This window comes from Nasonia vitripennis, chromosome 5, assembly GCF_009193385.2.
Source record: "Nasonia vitripennis strain AsymCx chromosome 5, Nvit_psr_1.1, whole genome shotgun sequence".
In the NCBI taxonomy this organism is placed as follows: domain Eukaryota; kingdom Metazoa; phylum Arthropoda; class Insecta; order Hymenoptera; family Pteromalidae; genus Nasonia; species Nasonia vitripennis.
The window spans coordinates 17,037,755-17,064,148 of record NC_045761.1 but is presented as its reverse complement, the minus strand read 5'-3'; the positions used below and the strand labels follow the sequence as shown (position 1 = coordinate 17,064,148).

The following is a 26,394-nucleotide window of genomic DNA, read 5'->3' as shown; positions in this document are numbered from 1 at the left end:
AGAGTATAGGATAAATATTATTAAAACATATTTTATAATACGCTTTATTTGCCCACCTCCTTATCAGTATAGCACACTAAACTATCATACATCACAACATGTGTGCAGGATCTCTGATAAAAAAGTAAATCAGAGAAATTACCCTGCATCCAATTCTTTGTATACTCAATCGAGCATCCAACCGCACTAAAAAATCCCAGCAAACTTGACCATGTGCTGAAAAACTCTCCGTCACCGCATCGACGATCGTGTCCCACCCACCTCGGGCGTCTAATTGCACAAGTCCGATCGACAGAGTTTATAGTAGGGAGAGTCCGCCGCAAAAAATACCGAACCACCAAGGGACGCAAAAAAAAAACAGCCGTGATTCGGGATATCACCGAGGGAAAAAATGAGCAGCTAAGTGAGCCGCTCGGTAAATTAAACGGAAGATTTATGCAGTTGGGGTCGAGGGTATACACTATACACATGGCCGTCTCTATTTTTTACAACAAAGAGAGTGTATAGCCGCGCATGCAGTACAGAAACTGCAGCAGCACAATTTATCCGCAATCATCGTGCGAATCGTTTCCTCCGAACAGAGTGAGAGAGAGAGAGAGAGAGAGAGAGAGAGAGAGAGAGAGAGAGAGAGAAGAGCTCACCTCCGAATCGTCTGGAGGGGAATTTCCCCACCAAGCGACCGGCTCGTGGGTGACTTCGGGGTGTAATTGCTCTCCGGTGGGCGGTACGCAAGAGCGAAAGAGAGAGAGAGAGAGAGAGAGAGAGAGAGAGAGAGAGAGAGAGGGAGAGAGAGAGAGAGGAGACCTCGCGCTCGAGGGGCGTGGCTCGCTGATTACACCGCGCGCGACGGCGACGACGATACTGATATCCTCGTAAAAGTAGGGAATAGTCTGTGTGTGTGTGTGTGGTCGTTTTTGGAAAATTGGATTCTGGGATTCTCCTTTTTTTAGAAAAGCGCTTCGCCGCTAATGAGCCAGATCGGAAATTGAGATTCGCTGAATAGAAATATATAGATACGTCGAGAATAATTCATCCGATGTGAGTCAGAAATTAAGATTGGTTTCCGATTAGCTCGATTAATTTATTACGACTCGAGTCGTCGTTAAAGATGCACGACTCCGCGCAGCTGATAATAGACGAATTGATTAGCCGGAGTAGTGGGGTTTAATTATATAATTACGCTATAGTGCGCCAATTCACCCTTAGTGCCGGGCTATTGAATGATTAACGTCGATTCAGGTGTATACGTATAATAGTAACGCGGTAGGAATTATTTTTTCGCAGCGTCGATTCTCACCAGCGAAACATATAAAAAAAGCCCGAGAGCATCAGCGCGATAACAGAGAGCGCAACGACCGGCTCGAGGACGAATAAAATTTATCTCGCCCAAAGACACACCCTTTCGACGTAGTCGGAAAAAAAAGGAAACCTACAGCAGCAGCGCGAGAGAAAAAAATAAAAAGCCACAGTACTGTAGCACAGCATCAGTAGCTGCGCGCACTTATATCTGTTTACGGTGCGCTATTTAAATGGCTCTTCTATCGGTCCTTCGTATTTGGGGCAATTCCCGACTGTCCGCCTCAGGGCATCTCTGGACCAGAGCAGCAGCAGCAGCAGCAGCAGCAGCAACAACAGCGGCAGCTCCTCTCTCTCTCTCTCTTTTCATCCACGCCCCGCTGACTGGACTGTTTTTTATTGCCGGCTTCTATATACCATATACGTAGGAATAGCTGGACTGTACTCACTGCAAGGGAGGGCGTACGTGGCGTTGGAAATCGGGGATGAAGTGGGTGGAGCGACTCGCGCGACGACTTGACTCAGCAGCGACCGTTCGCCTCTGGACATGTGAGCCGATACTCGTCCGGGTTTCTTGTTTCTTTCTTCGATGCTCCGGGGGAGAATTTCGAGCTACTGTGTCTGTGTGGTATTTATGCTGAAAGTCGGTGAAATTATGAAATCCGAGCGTTATGCAACCTATAGGCTGATCATTGATTATGCCTCGAATACGGTATTCTCGACGCTCTGCTACAGAACGAACGTTAATCGTAATCGGGTTACATCCTGATCCGTGGATATCGTTCAATCGAATAAGGCGAAAACGATAATTCATTCTCGTCACATTATAACGTCGAGAATACCAAATCCAATGATTTCCAGCTTAAAATTCTATTAGCCCGCTCACGTGCAGGGCACACAATGAAATAGAGATCAGCCCCGATCAACAATGTAACGACGCTCCACAGTAGCGTCGCGCGCGCGCATGAAAAAAATAATCCCGCAGGGCGACGATACAACGTCGAAAATATACGACGAACCACAGCGCGCGGCGGATCGAGTAATTGGCAAATAATTGCCATGTCAGCGCGCTCGCGCGCGACGCTCATTAAACAGTTATAAACGAGCACTGACTGCTCTGATATACCGGCTCTGAATGTTTCAGACATTAGCTCCGATCCGCACCATTTTAGATCGTCGTGTCTGATACACGAGCCGCGGCGTCGGCGCGTTCGACTATTTTAGCCGATACATATTTACGCTTTATTTATGACACCGCTTGCTCGCGCTCGACGCCCTGCAGCCGAGTTTATCGGACGACCGCGAGCTTAATTCTCGGTTTAATTACTGAGGCGAAATTTACGAAGTGATATGCGCCGCTATAATATACGTGTCTGCTGGCTTATTCAGCGGCGCTTACGATGTTATTGAGATTCCGATTTGGACTTTGCGGAATCTCGGCGATTCGGGTTATCGCGCCGCGCGTATTAATTCATTCATGACAAAATCGTCCGCCGGTATGATTGTTTCGCTCGCTTAGAAAGATTGCACACGCGACTTCGCAACACATCGCCGCAGAGCAATTCGAAACGAAAAAGAAATATAAAAAGTCCCGAGCTCGGCTCTCTCAGCCTAATCAGTCTTAAATATTAATAGAGTGCGAACGAGCTCGACTCTCACTCATTCATAATACCCACGCGTCTAAATACCTCGCGGTGGTCGAGCGCGCACACACATAGAAGTACACAGACACACCTGTGGGTATCGCATGAATGTACACATCGAAGATGAAAATCGTAGCCTCGTGGCATTGGCTGGGTGTGTCGTCAATTTGCCAGGGCGGTCTTGAGAGCGCTCTCGGATCGGCTTTATCCGGCCGGATCGGTTTTTGCTCTTAATGAAACCCGATGACCGGGCAGAAATCAGGTATAAGTAGGCACGACCACGCATCGCGCGATGAGACGAGCCCGCGAGTGGGAAGAGTCGCTATTGTGATCCGAAAACTCCGGATCGCTTGACTTTCTTCCGATGATAATTAATCGATATAGTCGAGAGACGATTAAACTGTGCGAGTACATTATAATATACACTTGCGTTCGTTTAAAGACGTAGCTACGTATTGTTCGCACAAATACTCGAGGTGCGCTCGTGCGCTTTTATTTATTCGCAAAGAATCTGAAATCGAAATCAGAGAAGGGATAACAAGAATCAAAATCACTCGGAGGCATTACCTGGGCGACTATTATAAGACGTAGACGTGTACGAATTAACATACATATTGGAAAAGTAGATGCCGCGTTGAAGATATCCGAGAAAGCTGGATGCGTTGTACGACGAACACTCGGAGGTAGGCACACCTTGGCTCGACGGCGATTCACATCTACTTTTGCGCGGCGTATGAATTCAACTCGATCAAACGGTACATTCGAGAGCGCTGAGCTAATAAAATTACGCATTCATATACAGTGTAATGGTAGACCACGAAATCATTCGTCACTCGAGCACTAAACGCTAATCTCTTCTCGATCCATCGCAAGCAATTAATTTCCCCCGCCGACAATTGACCCTCCGAGTGTCCCATGCCAGTCCATTACGGACACTGAGCTGCGCGATCGATCGTCCCGCACTGCGAAAAATTAATTCCTTTCCTTTTTCCGCAGAGGCACGACGGGGAAGGAATCGCGCGCTTAACTCACACGTGAATTATAAATGAGCAGTTTTGCGCCGGAGAAACTCGTCGCAGGGGGATGCGCTGAGTCGCATTATATGTACATGGCATGGCAGTCTGTGTACCCTATGATAAGTACGAGTGTACGGACGTTTAGGGGAGCGCTTTATAGCTCGTGCGATTTGTATACGTAACGATGGATCATTGGATGTATATATACTGAGTCGAGAGATACGCTTGTATATAGTAGTTTTGTGCGTGAGGTCGATTTGTGGGGGAGTGTGCTTTCGCAGCCTAGTTTTGAATGTTCGATTAATCTGGTTCTTAGACAGCAATTAAATAAGTTAGCGTGACTAATCGATTACAATCAAAGTTTTGTAGTTACACAGAGTATTTGAATATACAATAGACAGTTTGAGTGCATGAATTGCACTGAGCAATTTTTTCAATTTCGATATCCGCTGGAGTAAGTCTGAAGCTATACCTCGATGATGAGCGGATTGACGGATTCGAAGAAACTTTTTTGCGCAATACAAAAAGGCCATTGTCATGCCGATGTCGAACGAAAAGAAGAAAAAGAATAGGAGCGCGTACATCAGTGCAGACGAACTCCGCTGCGGGCGCGTTAATATGCAGACACTGTTACAGGACTCGGCACGGACCAAAGGCCTGTAAGAGAAACTTGGATTATAAAAACGTCATTATATACTCGCTGTATATAGTCGAAATAATCGATTGCCACACTTTTCAAACGTTCGATGCAGTCGTAAAGTTGATTGGCAGACGACAAAGCGTTGTGTATATAATATATAAGATACATATTATGTATCTTTTGAGGGCGTTTAACGACGGTCGACAAAAATAGAATTCGGACATAAATTGAGAATAAAATTTGCATTGCTTTTTGTGTATATACATGTATATTATAATATTCCATCGGTAATACATTTCTTTTCATGATGGATGAGCTTAAATACATTTGATAAATACACGCTAGCGATAACAACAAATATATAACGCGCGTGGCTCTTTTATTACTCATGCGTTTACACGTGCATTGGTAATGCGTACTTTCGGCTATCTATAATACATTTATTATTAACGAGGTTTTTCGATCTCTGTTTCAAGGTAGCTGATTTCGCGAAACTCGTGCAATCGTGAGCACATCATTTTTTATTATCTTTCTTTATAATAAACATTATTCTAACTTTTAACAGAGCTTCGAATGCGTCTTGCTTTCGTGCGTTGCGTATCGAAACCAAGTGCTCTTGACTTTGATACGAAAAACCTATGCAACATTTAATTTTACAATTAAGCGTGTCTTCACTCCGGGATCAAAGACTCGACGGCTATTCCATCGTGCAAAATGTTAACTTGACAGACACGGCCAGGTTATTATTTTGCTCCATCTGAGTAAAACAGTTTGAGTGATATTAAAATACAAGTTAACCGAATCAATTATAGTTTAAGAATGACAATTTTGATACATTACTAAGGGAACGCGTTAGATCTATTAAAAAGAGGCGCGTGTCTGTGTCTTATTTGCATAATAAACCGATAGGTAAGTAACATTTACATGGACTTATTTATATACTTATTTAAACAACAAACAAAGTTTATGCTGTTATAAAGGAGAATGTGTAGTACGTATAATCATCTTCTGAAATTGCACATTATAAAAACACCATAAGAAAAAAATAAAATTCAAAATAAAAAAAGAATGGCTCAATTGAAAAAAAAGCACTCTTTGCTCGCCAGCAAGTCAAAGATCCGGAAGGTATTACAATTCGCACAATACGATAACAATAAGTTATGTCATTATTACATATTTTTTTACAATAGATTTGTCTAGATGCAAGCGTAATACTATTTTCAGATTATTTCTTTTAACAAAGAACCTAACGATGTTCTATTTTACTTTAAAAGGTAACAAATGGTAAAATTAAACTATCCATTTTATTGTCGACGCGTATCCGATTCGATCGCGTGAGAATTTAAATGGTAAAACATAAATAGTTTGACGTTTTATGAATGCTACTAGGATTTTTACAAAGTTTGCGAGTTGGCTTTGAAAAAAGCTGCTGCTAATTTTATTGCTTCATGAACAATGTACAATTTTAAAATTTTGTTGAGATAAATTAGTTAACAAAAGAAACAGAAAAAATAACTTTGATGTGTGCCAATTGAGGTTTCGCATGTAACAATTTTATAGCAGCTGCTAGATTCAAAGAAAAATATCTGTCTACGTCTAAAAAATATCGCATCTACGATTTACAGAGGAAAATGTACAGTTGTATAGAAAATATTGAAGGACTGCCATAGCCAACGAAGATGAGCTCATAATTTGGCTTCATTGCTACGGTTTCTTTTTAATCTTAAAAACTCGATATATTCGTGCACTTGAGCGATCCTTTGAAAATGTTGTTTAGTAAAAAAATTTTATAAAAATTACAGTTGATATTTTTTTATGTTAGACATTTCAAAGACTGTTTTTGTTTTGTCCAGGCAAGATGCATTAAGTGAATGCCAAACTGGGGTTATATGCAATGATCTTATTTGTTAGTAAAGCAATATTATTATTGCTCACGGACAATTCCGTTTTCATTTTAAACTTAACTCATTGCAAGTCGTCGCATATCATAAGACGAACTTTCCAGTTTTAATAGCAATCACAATTACTACAGAAACTGTTAATCTAAAAAAACTAAATATCACAAAAAATATATTGTTCATACTACTCTTTATAGGAATGCTATGTTGACTTTACTCTTCCTGATGGATTTTAAGTTATTCTTAAAGAAAATATCAACTACAATTTTTATATCAATTTTCTGAAATTAGTTTTTTTAAATTTAAGTGATTTTTTAAGATTCAAAAGTGTTCGTAATAACATCAGTGTATGGCTGGTTAGTTGCGATTTATGTACATTTCTAAGCCTGGGCGGTGTTTCATTATATTACTTTCCTTTTTTCAGACTGATCGGTATGCGATAAATACATTTTATCAGTGCTGAACAAAACCTGTTATGGTTCTCTTAGCAAACACGTAAGTACGACTATGTATCAATGATCTTGTAGAAGAAAAATTTTTGTATCTCTTCATAACAATAACTAAACAAACGTTAAATTGCTTTTTATCGACCGGTGTCATTGAGATTGATCTATTTTAACAATTCATGATAAATTCAATAAACTTTAAAAGATTATTAAAAGAAGATTTTAAATTTCAATGTTTTAAAAACAAATGAATTCAAACTTTGTATTGTTAAAAAACCGTCGCTACAGCAATTTGTACTTTTATCAACTCTTTTTTATCCTGCATATGACGCTTCAGACAAACCACACTTCTAAGGAATTCTGTTTTTTTTTTAATATTTTTGGTTTAAGATCACAAATTCGAATTATCATAGATATGTAAAAATTCTACTTATAGTAAGTGCAATCTCAATTTTTTCCACCCGGTTAAGAACTCTTTGATCAAACAGCACGAAAATCAACTTTACAAAAATTCAAACGTTAAAGCGAGTCTCTGAACTATCGGCTAACATAAGGGTAACCGTGCGGTTATTAATCCAGATAAGACGAGCTAATCTCATCGGATTCAACCTCGCCACATCGTTTATTGGCGCAGTGCTGTAAGATTTAATGCAGCGAATCTGCGAGTTTCCAAGGCCGAACATTCCGCTACTTATTTGCTGCAATTTTTACAGATCATGTTTTAAAATATTCTTATTCTCGAAATAAATTATACTTATATTTGTTCATACATACCTGCCAGAAGCATAGTTTATTTTCGGAACACGAATAACTGACGAGGTACTTTCCTTCTGGCGAGAAAGCTAATGCAGTAACCGGAGCTTGATGTGCAATTATAGATTGACACTTGACGGTGCCACGTAGCTCGTAAAGAGCTATATGGCCAGTACGACTTCCAACAGCTATCCTGCGCGTCGGTGGGTAATGGCTTACCTAAAGTGATTTTAATTTTATAGGTAATATTCTTGTCAAACTCTCAAAAGATTATCTTACGAAAAACTAAAACTTACTTGATTAAATCTACAGACGGCGGGGAAGACTTCGTTCAATGGCTTGGTTTTCAAGTGTCCAGGATCCAGACAGTGCAAAATAATGTCCATAACCTGAAACGACAATGTCGTTATAGTATTCGTAAACCATTAACGTGGCATAATTAAAATGAAATGTTTTCGAATGACGTACTTCTACTAATAAATCGCTCATCTCGCTTTGCATTTTATCGATCAGTTGCTCAACGATTCTCAGGATCTCTGGTTTGGCTCTGGCCAGCACACTGGCTCCTAGGTTGATGTTGAGCGTCTGTGCGTTCTGTTGCAACGTGTTGTATCTGGCTACTTCACGTGCCATCGTTGTGATGAATGCTGCTGGACGCGCGGTGGCGATCAACGTCAGGGCATGCCGAGCCGTTCTGCAGCTGTCTGCGGCTGGAGTCAATGGAAGGCCGTAGGTCATACTTGGCACAAGTTTATCTGCATCACAGCACATTTCGAGCAAACTCAAAAGAACCTAATAACAAAATTGTATCCTTAAAGAAATGGACTGAATCCCACGTATTATATCATAACAATAGGTGTCCTTACTCTAGAAACATCAAGGTAAGGCTCCCAGACAGTAAATCCACGGCCAATGAGATCAATGGCGGCTCTTCTCAAAGCCGTGTGAAGAGGTAATTTTTGCGAATTAGGTGCGTACAGTAAATGCGTTAGGGCAATGCTTGTGAGCCTCGATAAATTGTTGTTTCCGATTCCAAAACCTTCGACAACTGAACTCTTGCGTCGCTGGTCATTATCCCTCTTCTGATTGTTTGTCGTCACATCCTGGCCGAATTCCGCGCCAATGACACCTAACAGCACAACAGCAGTAGTTTGTTTACGCTTCAGTTCAGCAACGCTCGATGGTTTTCTTGACACGCTCAGTTCTGTGAAAGAAGAATCGTTCATGTTTTTTTCTTCTTTTTTGTAAGTGAATACATTTTAAATAATAAAAAATATATCAAATACACACCTTCGGCAAGTTCTTCTTCTTCGTCGTCCTCCACATCGGGATGCTCGCTGTTCGGAGGTGGACTACCAGGTGGTGGGCTTTGGTTTTGATTTTGCGGCGCGATAGGCTCTTGAGTGCTGTACATTGGTAGATACGGTGCCCAGTTGTCCACTAAAGCTTTCCTACCCTTCGGCCCCATTCTTCCTAGCTCAGCGAGTAAAAGCGCTTGAGCCGCTTCTCGTATCTCCAGGCACTGATGTTGCCATCTTCGAGCCATCATCTCCACCTGAGGTTTCTTAAATGTTTTAGATCCGCCTTGAGCGGCGACTTTATCGGGAAGAAGAACGCAGTGCAGCGTAGCCAACAAGGACCAGCCTTGTTTTATCTGCGCCTGTTGCACAGTGTACATTTCTTCATTCTCTTCTTCAGCTTTATTCCAATTTACTGGCCTATTTCCTGGCCTAAAAAAGACAATATAAAATAAGTTGGACATCAGCAGTCAGTAATAAAAACAAAAAAAAATATATTATGTAAACACTTCACCTATGCATTTTACGGTTTCTTTCTTGCTCAGGAACAAATGTTGCGTTATTCATCGACATGAGAGTATTAGACAGGGCTACCACGGCCAACAAGTGGTTGCTAGTCAAAGTGGTCGACAATTCCCAGTGTGCCCTTGAGGTAAAGGCCCTCGTGAGCCTTTCTTGTCTGACTAGTTCTACCGGCAAACGCTGCTCCAACTGCGTCGCAGGTTCTCCTATACAATGCTCAAGATGAGTCTGCCACGTTGGAAGTAAGAACGACATGTACCCTGGAAATATTATTTGTCAGTAATGAATTAATTAACGATTGATCTGATTTCAGATAAGAAAACATACCTCCTTTCGATAATACTCCAAAGGATACCGGTACCATTGGTCTCAGAAGTCCTAGCTTGCCTTCGCAAACGCGATCAAGGTCTGGGTCCATTCCCCAAGCGTGCAGTAGACTTAACAAAAGTTGAGCTATCTCCATTGTCGAATTTGGTTCATTGAAAGCCCCATTGCGTTTCAGAGAGTTTCTGGTGCTGTCATTATTCCATCCGTCGCCTAACAATCAACGACATTGTATTGTTAGATTATGCAAATGAAATAGCTAAAAATCTATCATTGTATGACAGTGACGTGAACAAAAATATATAAACATACTTTACGACTAAAAATTAAATATAAAATCAAGGGCATTATGATATAAATCAGAATATAAAAACGTGACGATGAAAGTAACGATACAAATAATAGGTAAATTAAATATTCATGTCAAAACAATGTAGTATACGACTATATGGATGATTTATATAAATAAATACAGGGTCTTTACCATGTATAATGAGAATAAATTAAAATTGTACAGTGAATCTGGAGAATAGTGCCATTGCAATCGACTGAGAGAACTGAAATGAGCCAAATTAATGATGATAAAGCGTGTATGCATGCCTTCAAGAAAAGCAATCTTTGTAGTACATTGGGCGTAGACCAATTGCTAAGAATTCAGAAAAAATAAGTTAAAATGAAAATAAACTGAAGCAGGATATGTTGGATGAAAGATTAAATACAAAAAAACTGTTTAATAAAACCGATTGCATTCAAGGAGGTAATATTAAAATTAAATTTTCCATTAGTTGACAAAATAATTTCAAATATCCTTGAATGAACGACTTTTAAATAAGCATAGCATATAGACGATCTATTGAACTTATGAATAAAATTATAATTATAATAAGTACAAAAGCAAAACGTATAGGACGTAAAATCATGCTATATATGCCTATAACTTATAGCTTATATCTTTCATATAGGCTCGCAAAGCAAATACTCTAACCTTTACCATCGAGAGTCGATGGCTTCAGACCAACGCTTTCCACTTTAGCCTGAATTTTAGTATGCACATTCTCTGCGCCCTCCTTCATCTTAGCAATAATACCTATAGAAAAATTTGCCCTTTAACAAGTTTTTCACATTCACATGTATACTTTAATCACAAAAAGCGAACGAGAACATAAATTATAATAAATTCTACAGGAGCTTCACATGCTGGACCCACAGATTTTTGTCTGAACTAATCTGAATGATTTTTCTTGATGCTTCCCGAATGAATTGAAACACTGTAAGTCCTAACATTGAAACCTGACTACTTCTATAAATAAATAAAATTGCAATAAAATATATTTGAAATGATTAAAAAATCCATTGCATTCGTCAGATTTATAAACGTGAATTGTTCTATAAAATTTGCCAAGAATCAATGTATTTCTAATTTTACTATGTGTCTTTTCAATAAGATTTTTTAATCAGAAAAATAATAACATTAATATAAATAATAATAACCATCTAGAAAATAAGTAAAATTAATAAATTCAGACAAGAACGTAAGACATGTTAAAATGTATAATAGCAGTAATTATCAAAGCAATTAAATAAACATATATGACGGTAACAAATAAGTTGTTGATAAGGGCAAATAAACACATATGCAACAGTTTTGCTACAACACGGTACCATGTCGATCCTTTTCCTTCAGTATCCGCTCCATGTCACCTGCCTTATCCTTGACGCGACCAAAAAAGTCTATAAATTTTAATATTAGTCAATAATTGCATACATTCTCTCCTCATACATGCAGTACCCTAATAGCAGGACTTTATTGCACCTTTGTACTTGACCCTTTAGTCACCTTCTATTATTGGACAAAATAATTTTAAATTTGAATAAAAACTTCAAAAAGTACTTTGTACGCGTATGCTTACATTTTATAAAGCCCAACAAGCAACTTTTGTTAATATATACAAAGTACAATTTGAGTCTAACTGGCTCGAAAGGGTCAAGTAGTAGCAGCCACATATTCGCAGAATCCTCACCTGCAATTTTCTTATGTGCATCAGGGCTTGCTGACTGCGTAAGCGCAGCAACTTTTTGATACTCCGTAGCTGAAATCAAGCCCTGCGCTTCCAATGATCCGGGCGACATAGACCCGTACTCGTCGCTCAATAATTGTACTGTATGAACATCGAAAATTTCGTTTATTTATGAAGCAAGTTCACGCAACAAAAAAAGCCAGGACCGATATAACTTCCTATTCCTGGGGCTTATATCCGCTGAAAATTGTCCTGCAAAGAAAAATCTAAGCAACAAAATTACGAGTTTTACCTATGAGTCCTTCGATGTCGAAGAAAAGAATATGACTCTCTGGATCTTTGGGATTGCTGCGGAAACCCTGGATGGTCAGCGGAGCACCTTTAGCCCTTATCTGATTCCCGTGATCGTTTCCATGACCGCCGTGAAGTTGTTGCAATTGATGCAGACCTCGCTGTGTAGCATGACGAATAGCTGATAAATTTCTGTGCCTTAAACCTCTGAAAAATATAATTGTTGGTATTTAGAGAATTGTAAAATCAAGTTAAAAATTTTATTAATTTCTGGTTATATTACCTGAAGAAATGAACAGCTGGGTTCGCTAAGCCCAATTCACCTCCACCACTACTAGAGCCAGTTGTTACCATTGTATTTTCATCGCAAGCATATAATACTTCTTCGGCTATGATACCTTCAAAATTTCAATTGTCACGTTAAAAATTCCGTAAAATCACAATCACAAAAATAATTTTCATACCATGCAAGACGCGATCGAGGTGACCGGTTTCCATTTGCCAAACGTAAACAGCTCCATCAGAACATCCAACAATCATAAAATCATCATATGGCCTCCATTTGATGGTGACCACAGGGAATAAATGACGCGAAGCTAAAACGACGCATTTTCTTTCGGCTAACGATAGCAACGTAACGCTATGATCTGAAGCTACGCTACAGACACATTTTTGGATTCTTGGCTGCAAGTTGAAATTTTTCGTTAATTTAGTTGAAACAAACAACTGTAACCTGTCTAAATGTTGTATCACACTTACACTACAATTATCTGGAGGAACCAGTAGCTGAGTAATTTCCCCAGCGTGAACGCAAAAACGATGAATCAGGGTTCCCGCGTACAAATCCCACAAGCACACAGCGAAATCAACAGATCCCGAAACTAAATGGGTTTTGTCATATCTGGATGCAGCTCCATGAGGATACAGTAGACAATTTACACGCCCTGAGTGCCCTAACAGGACTTGATGAGGGGGCCAATCTAATGAATTTTATAAAACGTTTACAAAATAATATACAACGATATAAAATATGAATATCCAAATTTTGTAGTCTTACCATCGAATTGCTGGTGATTTCCATGTAATAACTGCAACATTACAGTTTGTGTAGCTGGGACAATTATTATACTCCCATCTTCTCTACCCACAACCAAACGACTCTGCTGGGGTAAGTAAATACTGGCTGTTAATTTAATTCCATGTCCATCCCCACAGTCCAACTGATCCAGAATTCCAACTGGGGATGGCTTCATTGCTTCCCAGGCTGCAGTTATACTAGTTTTCAAGGTAGGTGGTAGCATTGGTGGAGTACTGTCATGTTGATTTATTTGATTCATCTGCTGGCCTGTTATGTCTGGCACTGTCCAAAGCATTACAACTCCTTCACTGTCACCACGTAAAAGAAACTTTTGAGTTTTGTTTCCTTGCTGAGCTGTGACTAGTCGCATTGCAGGTGGACAAGATAAAGGCTAGAGAATAATAAAGATTATAAATATAAAAAGAAAACAAGAATATTTATTCAAAAAGAAAAATTATTCGTACCTTATCACCAGGCTGAGTAAGAGTGCAGTATAAGTATGGTTGATCATTCTCCACTGAGGCTGAATGGAAGTTCTTGTTGTCTGCGACACTACTGCTCAGTAAATATTATTAGTATCATTGTAGATAATTTAACGTTCAAGCGTTTGTTTTGGTCTTTCCACAATTATTGAAAAAACTGTTCAATTATAATATTAACATTGACATTCAAAATATCGTTAAAAAACCAAAACATTTAGCATAAACAATGAATAGACACATATATTAAATTGCACAAAATAAATTCAGCAAATCAATTTAAAATTATAAAATCAAAAACATAGATGCCAAATTATTGTTTTATTGTTAGTGCATTCTGCACTTCTATTTGAATTCTTACTATTTGAAATAAAATACCATCATAGTGCTTTAAACAAAATAAACAAAGTGTTTGTATTCGATAGAGAAGCTGTTAACGTGTCATTCAGTGCGTGCATAGAAGCAACAAAAGCAAAGTCTTAAAATTATTGTGTAAAAGGATATGAACTCGAAATGTGATAATTTATATATGAAATGTGAAAGAAGATGAGCACTACTCTGAAGTATTAATTAATCAAAAAGATACTAGTTATTGATGAAAAAGTTTTATTTATTAAGTTAATGCTATTATTTAAATTTTTTATTTTCAATTCCTTAACCATCACCATTTAATAAAATTAAAATAATAGTTTCAAACTTGACTATTTTGAATGGTCCAGGACAAACATTTTTTTTTCATCTTAAACTGGAAATCTTAGAATTTACTGACTCAGAGCGAGTTAAGCTGGTAAAGAGAAAAGTCCAAGGTTTACAGAATAGAATTACAAAAGAAGAGTGAATAATTATTGTATATGAGGTTTATATGACAATGCAGGGTTACCTGCTGAGAGCCTTGCCCTTCAGCTTGCTATAACAGACCAGGTCCACCGTAGAACATGGCAGATGTTAATTTTTTATGGAAAGAACATCATCGTGAAAAAAAGATCAGAAATGCATTAATTGGAGTACTGTGTAAATGACTTAAGGAATAAAGGACAGGATTATCATGAAATGTTTGGTCACAAAAATTTGACTCAAGTAATATTAGTACATTACGATACTAGTGGCATAAGTCGTATTTTACGCTACGCTCGAGCGCTTAACGCAGTGCCATGAAGAACGACTTATGACACGTGTATCGTACATTATTTTATAGCATTGACTAGCATAAATTCGCTGTCTCGTCTATCCGTGACATTAGCAGTCCTTTTTTGCACCGAGGGCGATATGCACGGTGCAATAAAGGACTACTTATGTCACGGATAGGCGTGTTAACATAAATGCGGATTTATGCCCTGCAGTACTATAAAAAAAAACAAATTTCGTAGATTTTTAATTCATACCACTTTAATATAAGAAAAAAAGTAGAAAGAACTTTCGGTGTGAAAAAATGAATTTAATAAATCAAATTCAATTTTATCTTTCTTAAATTTTTTTAGATAATCAATTACCATGAGTCATTCATCAGCATAACATTGTTAATATAATGAATGAGATTATACAATCATGAGTCTAACGATTATTAAAATGTATTATAAAATTAAAGTAAATGCAAGTTCATTACTGAAAAAGATATGACGATTACATTATGAATATAAATGTATGGCGCTGTTATGCTTGAAAAAGAAACATGAGCAATAACAGAATGATAATTAAATTGTGCATTGCTTGCAAGTGCTTTGCTAATAGTTAGCAGCATAATCTAATATGAAATAAAAACATACATATTAAATTTTAGTGTTGTTTTGTAAGAATTGATATTAATATGTATTGTTTTAAACGATTATTTAAAAAAAATAGTTTAAAAAAATGTTAGTTTTAAAAGTCAATTATCTAAATTGAAATATGTTAAGAGCATAACTGTCTTAATTTAGTAAGAATCATGTAAATACTTGTGTAGAACTACCTTTCAAGTTGTGTAATAACCCTACAACCAATAAAGAAATACAAAATTGTAATTTTATTGAATTGTTAATTATTTGGTTGTTGTGCAATTGTGTATTTTCAAAGTAGAAAACATAGTTCATAGAAATCAATTTTTCCCACAAACACCAGTCTACACTAAATGTAATTTTTAGAAATAGATAACTTTTTCCCCCTTGCCAAAACAATATATTAACATGAAAAAGTTGATTTCTTCATATAAATTTAACATCATACCTTTACAGTTAATTATATTTAAAAATGGGTAGTATAAAGTGTACTTAACAAAATCACAGTCTAAACTTACTTTGCTGGTAATTTGTACAAATAACCATGCCCTTCATCGCTCCAAAGAATCACCCGGTCTGCAGCTAAAAAGTCACCAGCCATCCATCTTTCTCCTCTGGGTGCAGTTACAGAACACAAGACCGAAAAATCTCCAGCATCATAAATCTAAAATTAATATTGGAACTGTATTTTAATATGCGCATATGTATATGACTCGTGTGCAAAATTGCGCGAAAACAAAATTTTTACCTGCCAATATTTGGAACACACTATAAGTACAGTACGTTGGTTGTAAGGACAGCAGGTCATAGCTAGGGCATTCAAACATCTGATCTGCTTGCTCTCATGCTCGTAAAGTGGCTCGCTATTACGATTCTCATGTCCCAAAAGAGTCCAGACTTTTACTGTTCCAGTAGTTGTTAAAGCCAATACCACGTCATCTTTAAAAAATGTTGATTAGTTGTTGTAAACAATAGGCAATTAGAAACAAGAATTTATTTCTATTGCTATTGGCATGAACTGTATTATATTTATTTCAATTCAATTTGTGTATAATATTAATAAATAAAAAATATAATCTATGTATACAAATAAAATTATACAGAATTTTCTACAATTTTACAAATTTTTCCAACAAACATGCAAGTACAAATATCCATAATATAACAATATTTTTTTTTCCATTTTTATTCATGCATAAAAAATAAAGTTCATAAACCTTTTTCTTTAAAAAGCAATATTTAACAAATTCATTGAAACGAAAATAGTGAATTACATATACAAAAGAAATAAAAGAAAGAGAATATCCAATACATGCAAAGCTAGCCACTTGGAATAACACAAACTCCAAAACTTTAAAATATTTTTTGTGCCAAATTCTACTGGATCCCATTTGAAAACACACTTGTATCTCATTTTGATTTAATAAGCAAATAAAAACATGAAACTTTGTGTAGAAACTATATGCATTGATTAAATTTTAATAGAGTTTTTTTTTAAACTTCTTTAGTATATATAGTAGTTTTATAAAGCAGCAATTTACTACAGAAGAACTTTTTAAGAATTCAGTCATAAATTAATAATCATAATTTATAAGTTACATCATTTCCAACAAATGAAGTCTGCACAATGAATAAAATAAATAAATTAATAAAATGCAAAACTTTTGGTCTTTAATTGAATAGTCAACAGATTTAAGATTTGACAATATAAAAACATCACAATTATCAATTATTTCACTAAAACTCACAAGCTTTTCATGCTTATAAAAATATAAAGTATTATTAATATACTATTCTCTTTTCTAGTTTCGTATGAAAGAGATTACTCATGTTGTATATACTTACAGAGAGTATTGTTTTGCGATTATTGTGTGTAGATGATTAATGAATAGCAGGGAAAAGACTTTAGCAAGGTTTGTGGTAAGTATGATAAAAATAAAATTCTAAAGAGAGTAAAAGTGCTAATAAAAAAAAAGTTAGCACGAAGTTTTGTTATTGTTAGTTAATTTAAAAAATCGATTTTGATCGATCAATAACCCAGATAATGCTTTGTATGTTTTAAAACAGCAAGAAGATTTATAAACCCGTTCAAGATTCTAGAAATATAGGAGTACATAGAGCAAGTTCAACTACCAGCACTCAAGTACCAATTTGAATCCGCTTTGATTACATGCTGCAACATTATAATTTACATTAAAAATATTTATAAATTACTTTAAGAGGAACTAGTATAACCATTATTATTATGTAAATATACAATTTAAAGTCTACTCATACAATTGTTAGATTATTTTTACCACAAAGTTTTGTGACTTTATCATTCAAAAACAGTGCAACCCATTGTTATCCACACTTTCAATAATTTAACCAAAGTTTGAAACCAGAAGCTCATTTATCATATTCTTCAATTTCTAAGTATCGCGCTTTGAATTGAAGCAAGTTCAGAATAATCTTAATTATTTGCAATATGGTCAAATTCAATTGTGCAATTATTTACTCTACTACAAAATAAAATACAAATCATAGGGAGTAAAAAAGGATTAATGTTTAAGTATAAGAGGTAGTAAGCGTAGGTGTGAATGAGTGTAAACTAACTTGTGTGCACGTAGAACCGACCTTTCCGTTTGGCCGGCCGCAGGATATGTAGAGCACTGATCCAATCTGGGTTTACCCTGGAACTCAGGGTAAATAGTACTTCTAGGCTAAATGGATCCATCACTAGTACCTCTGGATAATATCTGAGGATTGCAAATGTAATTTTATTGAATGTCACTAAGGTGATATAAAAAATTAAATACATTATAAATTTACCCTGAACAAAATAATCTAACATCCTCGCCTCCAGCAGAGACATACGGTAACATTTGAGTGTGAATGTTATTGAGCTTAACAGTTTCACGGCACTTTCCATCAACCAAATCCCAAGTGCACATTTCTCCACTTTCGCTACTGCTAACAATATAGTTTTGCTCCATGATGACACTGGCTCGACTAAGGCACATGATCGGAGCTGTATGACCAACTAGTAAACATCTTGGAGTCATCTGTGAGATTATGAATGAAACACAATGATCATTATTAGTGGATATATAAAAAAGTATGAATCCAAAAACACAGCAACATTTAACTACCTTTAATGTTTCAGGATCCACTTGCCATAAACAAATTTGTCCGTCATAGCAACCTGTTACTAAAGTCTTTTGATCTCGTGATAGGTATATGCACGAGATGCAGTGTGTGGGAGCTATACGCCCCCACAGCACTACGGGTACAACCAAACTAGTACCAGCTGTCATGATTACTGATCCTGCAGGATTTCAATCAAAATTTTCTATGATACTCATACAAGCAGTCTCAAGTTGGCCAACGTATGAGCCATCAAGAGTGTATATATATTTAAGAAGGAAAATTGATAAATGGCAAAGCAAGGTAAAAAAAGTCGACTGACGAAAACGAAAAAATATTTCGCACAAGAAGCAAAACTGTATCGGAATCGGAGTCACCAGGCACAATCACTTTACAACCTTGTACATACACTTTGTTACTTTACATAAAATGGCCACGAATTGGATCAATAAGTCCAGCAATTGAATAATTCGACGTACGTCGCTCGGTCGGACGAACGACGCCACACAAACATTAGAAGAGTTAGCTAGCCTCGGGGCGACGCGCCTCGTGACTATTTTTCGCGAATTAACAAAAAGTCATTAGAGCCGAGGCTTAGGCTTAGAGCCAATGCCATAGCCCATAGAGCGTCTGCTGCGCGAGATGTCACTGCGTGTGACGGCATTGAGGTTTTCGTCGACTTTTTTTTAATCCAACTGCGCCAGTCGTCGTCGAGATAATTGCGTGAGGTAAATCTACGGGGCTTACAGAATCGGTCGATTGGCAGTAGTGATTGATTTGTGCCTCAGGACTTGGCGAATTTTGCCGGAAAACACCAACTTTTCACTATAAACTCATGCATGTGGCCATTTTGGACTAGTCAATGCGGATCAGCTGTTTATGCGCTCTGTGTGACGTCGCGAACTCACGGATATGTATCACGAATGCGCGGCCGCGACTCGCGACTCGGGAGTGCAGACTGCGCAGGCGCGTCGACGCACGGCGGGCCGCGGGAATTATATTTTTTATTCGAAAGCTTAGGAATTTGCAAGCTCATACGTAAGAACAAAAGATGAACAAAATTTTAAACGGGCAAAGCGTTTTATGCTCAACTATAAAAGACGGAATCTGTTTAAAGAATACATAAATTTTAGAAATATATAAGGTAAAGGTAGGTAATGTAAGTGGAATATATTATCATCCAGTCAGTATTCGATTATTTCTGTGATTATGTTTTCAATTATACTTGAAGGTTTTAAACAATAGGAAAAATCACACCAATCCAGCTTTATGGAATACTATAAATCATTTATTTTAGTGGATTAGAAAAATTAATCAAGTTATAAAGCTACATTGTTCTTCTCGAAATCAATCAATAAAAGGACGATAAGGCTTCTCAGCTGATTTAGACCACTCCATCGGGACAGACGCAATATCCACCAGTACAGCTGCACGTTCCGCATTCGCTGTTGCTGCTGCATCCCCATTCAGCCGCTGTAACATTTAACAAATGACAATTAATGCTATGACGAAATTCATTCAGCCAACACTTTAATAAGTAAAATACCCTACTGGAAAATTTCAGGTGAGATCTCTGGCCAAAATCTCACCTGAGATTCTGCCATGCCGATTGCTAAAATTTCTTAATATAAATATCCATTATTCATTTTGTTATAATTAAGTTACCTCTTAGGTGGTAAAAACTCGCAAATAAGTTCGAAAAACAATGTTTCGAGTTGCTCATACAGCCAGTTTTTATAGATTTTTAAAATTTTAACTCATGAGTTGCTAACTAGAGATTCTCGTATTATTTTTTTTAAATTTGCATACTGCTTCAAATGCTTGAAAACGTGTATTTTTTAACTTATTTGAGAGTTTTTACCACCTAGATGGCAAGTTTTAATTATAACAAACTGAATAATAGTTATTTAAGAAATTTTAGCAATCCGTAGGGCAGAATCTCAAGTGAGATTTCGGCCAGAAATCTCATCTGAGATTTTTATTCAGTAAGGTAATACAGGTGAAAATATCAACTTACCCGCAACAGCGCCATTAGTCAGACAGGCGATAAGGACGACCAAGAGCAAAAGGTAGGTAAGAGTTTGACTCATTTTGGCGGTTAGTAAAATTGGTCTGGTAGTGTGTTGATGATTTCAAGATACTTTACAGTCTGATCATTTTGAAATCTGCTGTGTGCTTTTATATATACATTTCTTTATCTGCTACTTATATCGCTTCTGCGTGTTTATAGCGCATTCGATCAAGATCAATATCTAGCGGGATAGAAAATACAATATTGAAGCACTGATAAAAGCGGGGATTTTTAATTGAAGTACCGTTATATTACTGGAAAACATCATATTCGTAGTTATAAAAAAACTGTTACAGAATGTGAATACCCTCTGTAACATAAGCTTATTTAGCTCGTTTTTCCTATCAAGCAAGAAAACAGACTGTCCGCAGTTGATGTCCATCATCAAAAAAAAACAGCTAGGGCTTCTCCTAAGTAAAATTATAAGAGTCTCAGTTCAGCTTCCGCTTTTCGCTCTGGTTCTTCCGAGCGAAAACTCCAAATTTTCACCGATGTGTACAGTCACGCCGCTGACATTATAAATCTCATTTCTTTCGCAAAAGCCACTCATCTCTTCCTGTTATTTCTGACGCGTGCATAAACATTAAAAAAAATATCAATAAATATCTATACACTTATATATAGGTATACTACTATCACCTGCAGGATATGTTATTATTTATTTATTATTTATTAAACCAAGATGATAGGTTTCATAGTATACCTTAAGAATACGCATACCAGCAAGCCTTGTAAAGGTAAACTAAGTTACCTGTGTACAAGCTTGGTATATAACAGAAGAATAAAAGACTTAAAACTAGTACTTAAGACTAAAGATAGTTTTTTTTTTTACATGGCATTTGGAACTCGAAAGTTCAGCGCCTCATCTACGCAAGCCTTCCACGCTGCCCTATCTTGTGTCAACCCCACCCAAGATGCACCTCTCCGATCGACACCCACCCGTCCTATTTCTACTAGATCCGCTTTTACGTTGTCTTCCCATCTACGTCTAGGTCTACCTAGAGGTCGCGTTACCATCGGCCTGCCCTTCATGACACGCGCTGCCGTACGGTCGTCTCCCATTCTCGCTACGTGCCCTGCCCATCCCAATCTGCGCGATTTTATTATTCTGTTGATATTTGGTGACGCGTACAGATTGTGTAACTCATCATTGTGTAGTCTCCTCCATTCCCCGGTTTCCTCATCTTTCTTCGGCCCGTATATTTTTCGCAAGACTTTATTTTCAAATACCCTAAAACGGTTGTCCGCCTGCTTAGTGAGAGCCCACGTTTCGCACCCGTACAGAACCACCGGCAGTATTATTGTCCTGTATATTCTTATTTTAACGTTTTTAGACAACAGCCTCGACTTAAGTAAATTACTCACGGCGTAGAAGCAAGCATTACCCGAATGGAGTCTCTTATTTATTTCGACATTAATCTCGTTTCTATCATTTATGGTCGTACCCAGATACCTGAATTCGCTAACCTTTTCAAAAGTAAAATTCCCAACTCTGAGATCTTCCTCCCCTCTGCAGATCCCTAGCTTATCCACAATCATATACTTTGTTTTTGATTCACTCACTTCTAACCCTGTATACTCCACCGCTTTTATGAGGATTTCCGCGTTTCTTGCTACCGTTTCCCTACAATCCCCCAGTATATCCAAATCATCTGCGTAGCCTAGTATCTGCGTTGTTCCATTAAGCCTTGCGCCCATCTGGCTAACCTGTATTTGAGATGCCCATCTGGCTAACCTGCACTAAAGATAGTTACATTATCAAAATCATTTCAACAACAATAAACACTCATTACATTTTCTTTTCTTAGAATTTAACAAATTTAACAATTTAAAACTATCTGGAAAACTAAGTATTGGTTTTGATTCAATACTTAATTTTACGTTTTGCCGCGGTTTTGCTTATATCTAATTCCTTGAGCTTATTTGGTAGTGCATTGTAAATTATAATAGCATTATTATAACTGTTTTTATCACTGACTCGTTTTTTGCTCTTAGGTATAATTAAACTTTTCTTTCGAGTAATACTTGTAGACATTTGGAATTGAGTTTTGAGATCTTGATAATGGATTTTAAGGGATTCGAAATTAAATACTTGCTCTAGGTTTAATGGACTATCTTGTATACTAAAAGTATTTTTGTTGATAATCTTGAGAATTTGTCTCTGTAAACTTTGTAATAAATCACGGTTATTTCTATATGCATCACCCCAGGCTACTATTCCATAGCTAATTATGCTGTGGAAGAAAGCATAATATATCATTCTTAAAGTTTCTGTTGACATAGTGTATGATAGTTTGTGAAAAATATAGACTAGATACTTTGTCATTTTTAATATATATTGGATGTGTTTATCCCATTTCAGATTGTAGTCAATGACAATTCCCAAGTATTTGTAATACTCAACTCTAGCTATCTTTCTATTTTGAATTCTTACATCAATAAGTTTCGCTACACTATCGCAATAGCTTCCAAATGTCATACAAACTGTTTTATCCACATTCAAAGATAACTTATTTACCGCTAACCATTTGTATATCACAGTAAGAAACTCATTCATACTTTTTTGCGCCTCTATCCATGTATTGCCTGTTGCTATAATTGCAGTATCATTTGCGTACGATAGAATTGATTCTAGTGGAATCGCTTTAGCATATCATTTATATATATATATATATATATATATATATATATATATATATATATATATATATAATAAATAGAAGTGGACCAGTATCGTACCCTGTGGAACACCCATACTTATTAGTAAACTATCACTTTCTACACCGTCAATTTTAACAGTTTGATATCTGTTATTCAAATAGCTTCTAAGGAGATCCAATGCCTGACCTCTAATACCAATACAATACAGTTTATTTAATAACAACTTGTGGTCAACTGTATCAAAAGCTTTAGCCAAGTCGAGAAAAGTGACTATTGTTGGTATCGTTTTATCTACATTATTGTACAAAATTTGTGTGATATAGTTTAAAGCATTTTTTGAGCCAATATTTTTCATAAAACCAAATTGGTGTTTTGATATTATGTTATTTTTTTGGATAAAATCATATAGCCTGTTAAAGATTATTCTTTCAAAAATTTTAGCAACATTGGATATAAGTGAGATGGGCCTATAATTGGTAATGTTATGCTTTTCCCCTGATTTACATATCGGAATGATTTCGGCTTTTTTTAGTGCATCGGGCCATATAGCTTTTTCAATGCACAAATTAAAAATATGCGTTAATGGTACCGCAATATAATTACTAATCACTTTCAAGGACTTAGCTTTTATTTTGTCCACACCACCATTTTTTCTTTTCAATGTATTGATTATGTTTTTTACTTCATTTATATTTGTGGGTTTTAGAAAAATTGAGTTAGCATTATTATCCAGTAGTCTGTTTTCAGCATTATTGGGTTGCACGATACCATTACTCAATTTTTGGCCGATCTCACAAAAAAACTTATTCATGTTACTCGCTATCTCAACTTTCTCTGTAACTTTAATATCGTTTATCTTTATACAACTTATGGTTTCATTAGACCTTTTTTTACCCAATTTATTGTATATAATTTCCCATGGTTTTTTGGAGTTATTTGCATTTTTTTCGACTATTTTTTTATCATATCTAATTTTGGCGTCTTTGATAACTTTCTCTAAAATTTTGCAATAGGTCTTGCATTCAGTTTTAAGTTGCTCATTATTTATATCCAACTTCCATAAGTTATAAAAAAATTCTTTGGTTTCGCACGATTTAATTATCGCATCAGTGATCCAATTTTTCCTTCCCACCTGTCTAATCCTTTTTTGATTCATTTTGGATAACTCGATACATTGTTTAATCTCAGACAACAACTTATCTGTTGCTAAATTAGGATCCTGCATTGTGATAATTACATTCCAGTTTCTTGTTTCAGCACTATTTTTTAATTTTTTATAATTTAAAACTATGTACTATTTTCATTTTATTGAGAGCTATAAATATAGGGTAATGGTCTGTTATTGATAGTTTGAGTTTATAAGTAATTGTATGTATGTTATCAGTTTTATGAAAATATTATCAATGTAGGATCCCTTAGCAATGCCCACAGGTGGCCTTGTAATTCCAACAAATCCAGGAATATATCCTTTATCGAAAAAATTACACAGGAATTCTTGGCCCGAATGATCGCAATCCAATAAATCAATATTGAAATCTCCTATTACTAAATGATTTTTAATGTTCCTCTTTTTTATCAAATATTTATTTAAATCTAAAATAAACTCAGTCTTAGGTATACCATGAGATCTGTACATGGATAAGATTTCAATATTGCTATTATTACTTAAGTTAATTTTCGTATTTACAATTCTAATCCTACCCTGTTGAACAATTTCTGTGCTCTGAACCAAGTTTCTATTTACGAATACTATAACTCCGTCATTCCTATTTATCCTACTATCATTGTAGTAAGACTCGTACTCATAGATACTTTCGATCAGTTCAAAAAAATTATGATTAACCTGCTCAAAAGTTTCAGAAAGTACAACAACAGATGGTTTGACGATCAGACTTTCAAAAAATATTTTTACCTTATTAAAATTTGCATTCGTGCTTCTTACATTTAAGTGCATAATTATATCATTTTTGTTGCTAATTGTCTTGTTTAGATCGCCAATACCACTGTATGTTTTTTCTTTCTGCATTGAATCCTTTTGTATTATATCGAGATAATAAAAAGTATCCATTTTATTAATTTAAGTTTTACTGCCTCTTAACCTTGTATTTTTTGCTGGAGCAGCAGGTTAGGTTCCTTAGGTTCATTCTACCAGGGATAGGGATGCGGTGATTAATAAAAATTCTTACTATGTTAGGCTAGGTGTAAATTAAAATTATAGAACGAAATGAATTGGCGATGGCTTATAAAAAGGAAAGTTTATTGCTGTTTCTAGAATGATAAGTTTATTGATTTTGTACAAGGTTAAACCGGTATATGTATACCGTTGTAACTAAAATGTATGTATAAGAGACTTTTTTTAATCACATTAATGTCATGCGCGCCAGCGCGCCTACATCGTATTCTATTTTCCGTTATTTTATTATTGGTCACATTTTTGCACAAAAGAACCCTAGTGGTAATAATGTAATATATTGTAATAAATTGTAATAAAACGTAAAAAAAAGTAAGAAAATGTAAGAAACTGTACGTTTTTGTTGGATTTCGGACCTTTGGTCTCATACGTTTTTGTACACTTTCTTACATTTTCAGATTTGTTAACTTTTTTTTTACATTTTATTACATTTTATTACATGTTATTTTACCGCCTAATATAGTCAATATATTTTTTTTATTATTAATTTTATAATAAAATGTAACAATGCATAAAAAAATTGTTCCCAATGAAAATAAAATTCGATTAACACAATCATTTTTTAAATAAATCAAATACTGCTATTTTGAATTTTACGAATTACTTTCCACGAAACCTATCAAGAACTACACGGCAAAATTCGTTTTTTAGTTTGTTAATAAAACAAAGAAAATATATAGAAAGAATTAATAATCATTTTGTTTGACCGCAATGATAAATTTATAAATATATAATTGCTTAAAGAATTACATAAATTTTAGAAATATATAGTAAAGGTAGGTAACGTAAGTGGAATATATTATCATCCAGTCAGTATTCGATTATTTCTGTGATTATGTTTTCAATTATACTTGAAGGTTTTAAACAATAGGAAAAATCACACTAATCCAGC

The 26,394-nt window shown here is 36.0% G+C and overlaps 1 protein-coding gene and 1 long non-coding RNA gene across 18 annotated transcripts; both read right to left on the bottom strand.

Moving 5' to 3' along the window:
• Positions 1-5,124: 5,124 nt before the first annotated feature.
• LOC100118200 (WD repeat-containing protein 7) lies at positions 5,125-19,491 on the bottom strand. 17 transcript variants are annotated; one of them, XM_016986307.3, is made up of 25 exons: positions 19,327-19,491; positions 18,585-18,760; positions 18,265-18,497; positions 18,049-18,191; positions 16,202-16,392; positions 15,972-16,117; positions 15,648-15,668; positions 14,583-14,609; positions 13,688-13,778; positions 13,203-13,614; positions 12,905-13,125; positions 12,610-12,829; positions 12,429-12,543; positions 12,147-12,352; positions 11,858-11,995; positions 11,499-11,567; positions 10,822-10,923; positions 9,840-10,049; positions 9,505-9,772; positions 8,983-9,422; positions 8,559-8,896; positions 8,161-8,484; positions 7,989-8,081; positions 7,714-7,911; positions 5,125-7,637 (listed from the first exon to the last, which is right to left on the bottom strand). In XM_016986307.3, exons 2-25 carry the CDS (start codon positions 18,747-18,749, stop codon positions 7,452-7,454), a joined length of 4,557 nt encoding a protein of 1,518 aa, XP_016841796.1. In that variant the 5' UTR covers positions 18,750-18,760; positions 19,327-19,491; the 3' UTR covers positions 5,125-7,451. The 17 variants fall into 17 exon arrangements, with proteins under 17 accessions (XP_016841796.1, XP_016841797.1, XP_016841798.1 ...); XM_016986308.3 differs by having other exon boundaries at positions 10,828-10,923; XM_016986309.3 differs by having other exon boundaries at positions 18,070-18,191; positions 19,327-19,485.
• A 354-nt stretch (positions 19,492-19,845) lies between these two features.
• On the bottom strand, positions 19,846-21,178 carry LOC116417783. The gene is made up of 2 exons (XR_004228041.1): positions 20,597-21,178; positions 19,846-20,052 (listed from the first exon to the last, which is right to left on the bottom strand). It is a non-coding gene; the product is annotated as an uncharacterized LOC116417783 (long non-coding RNA).
• Between the last annotated feature and the right edge of the window lie 5,216 nt (positions 21,179-26,394).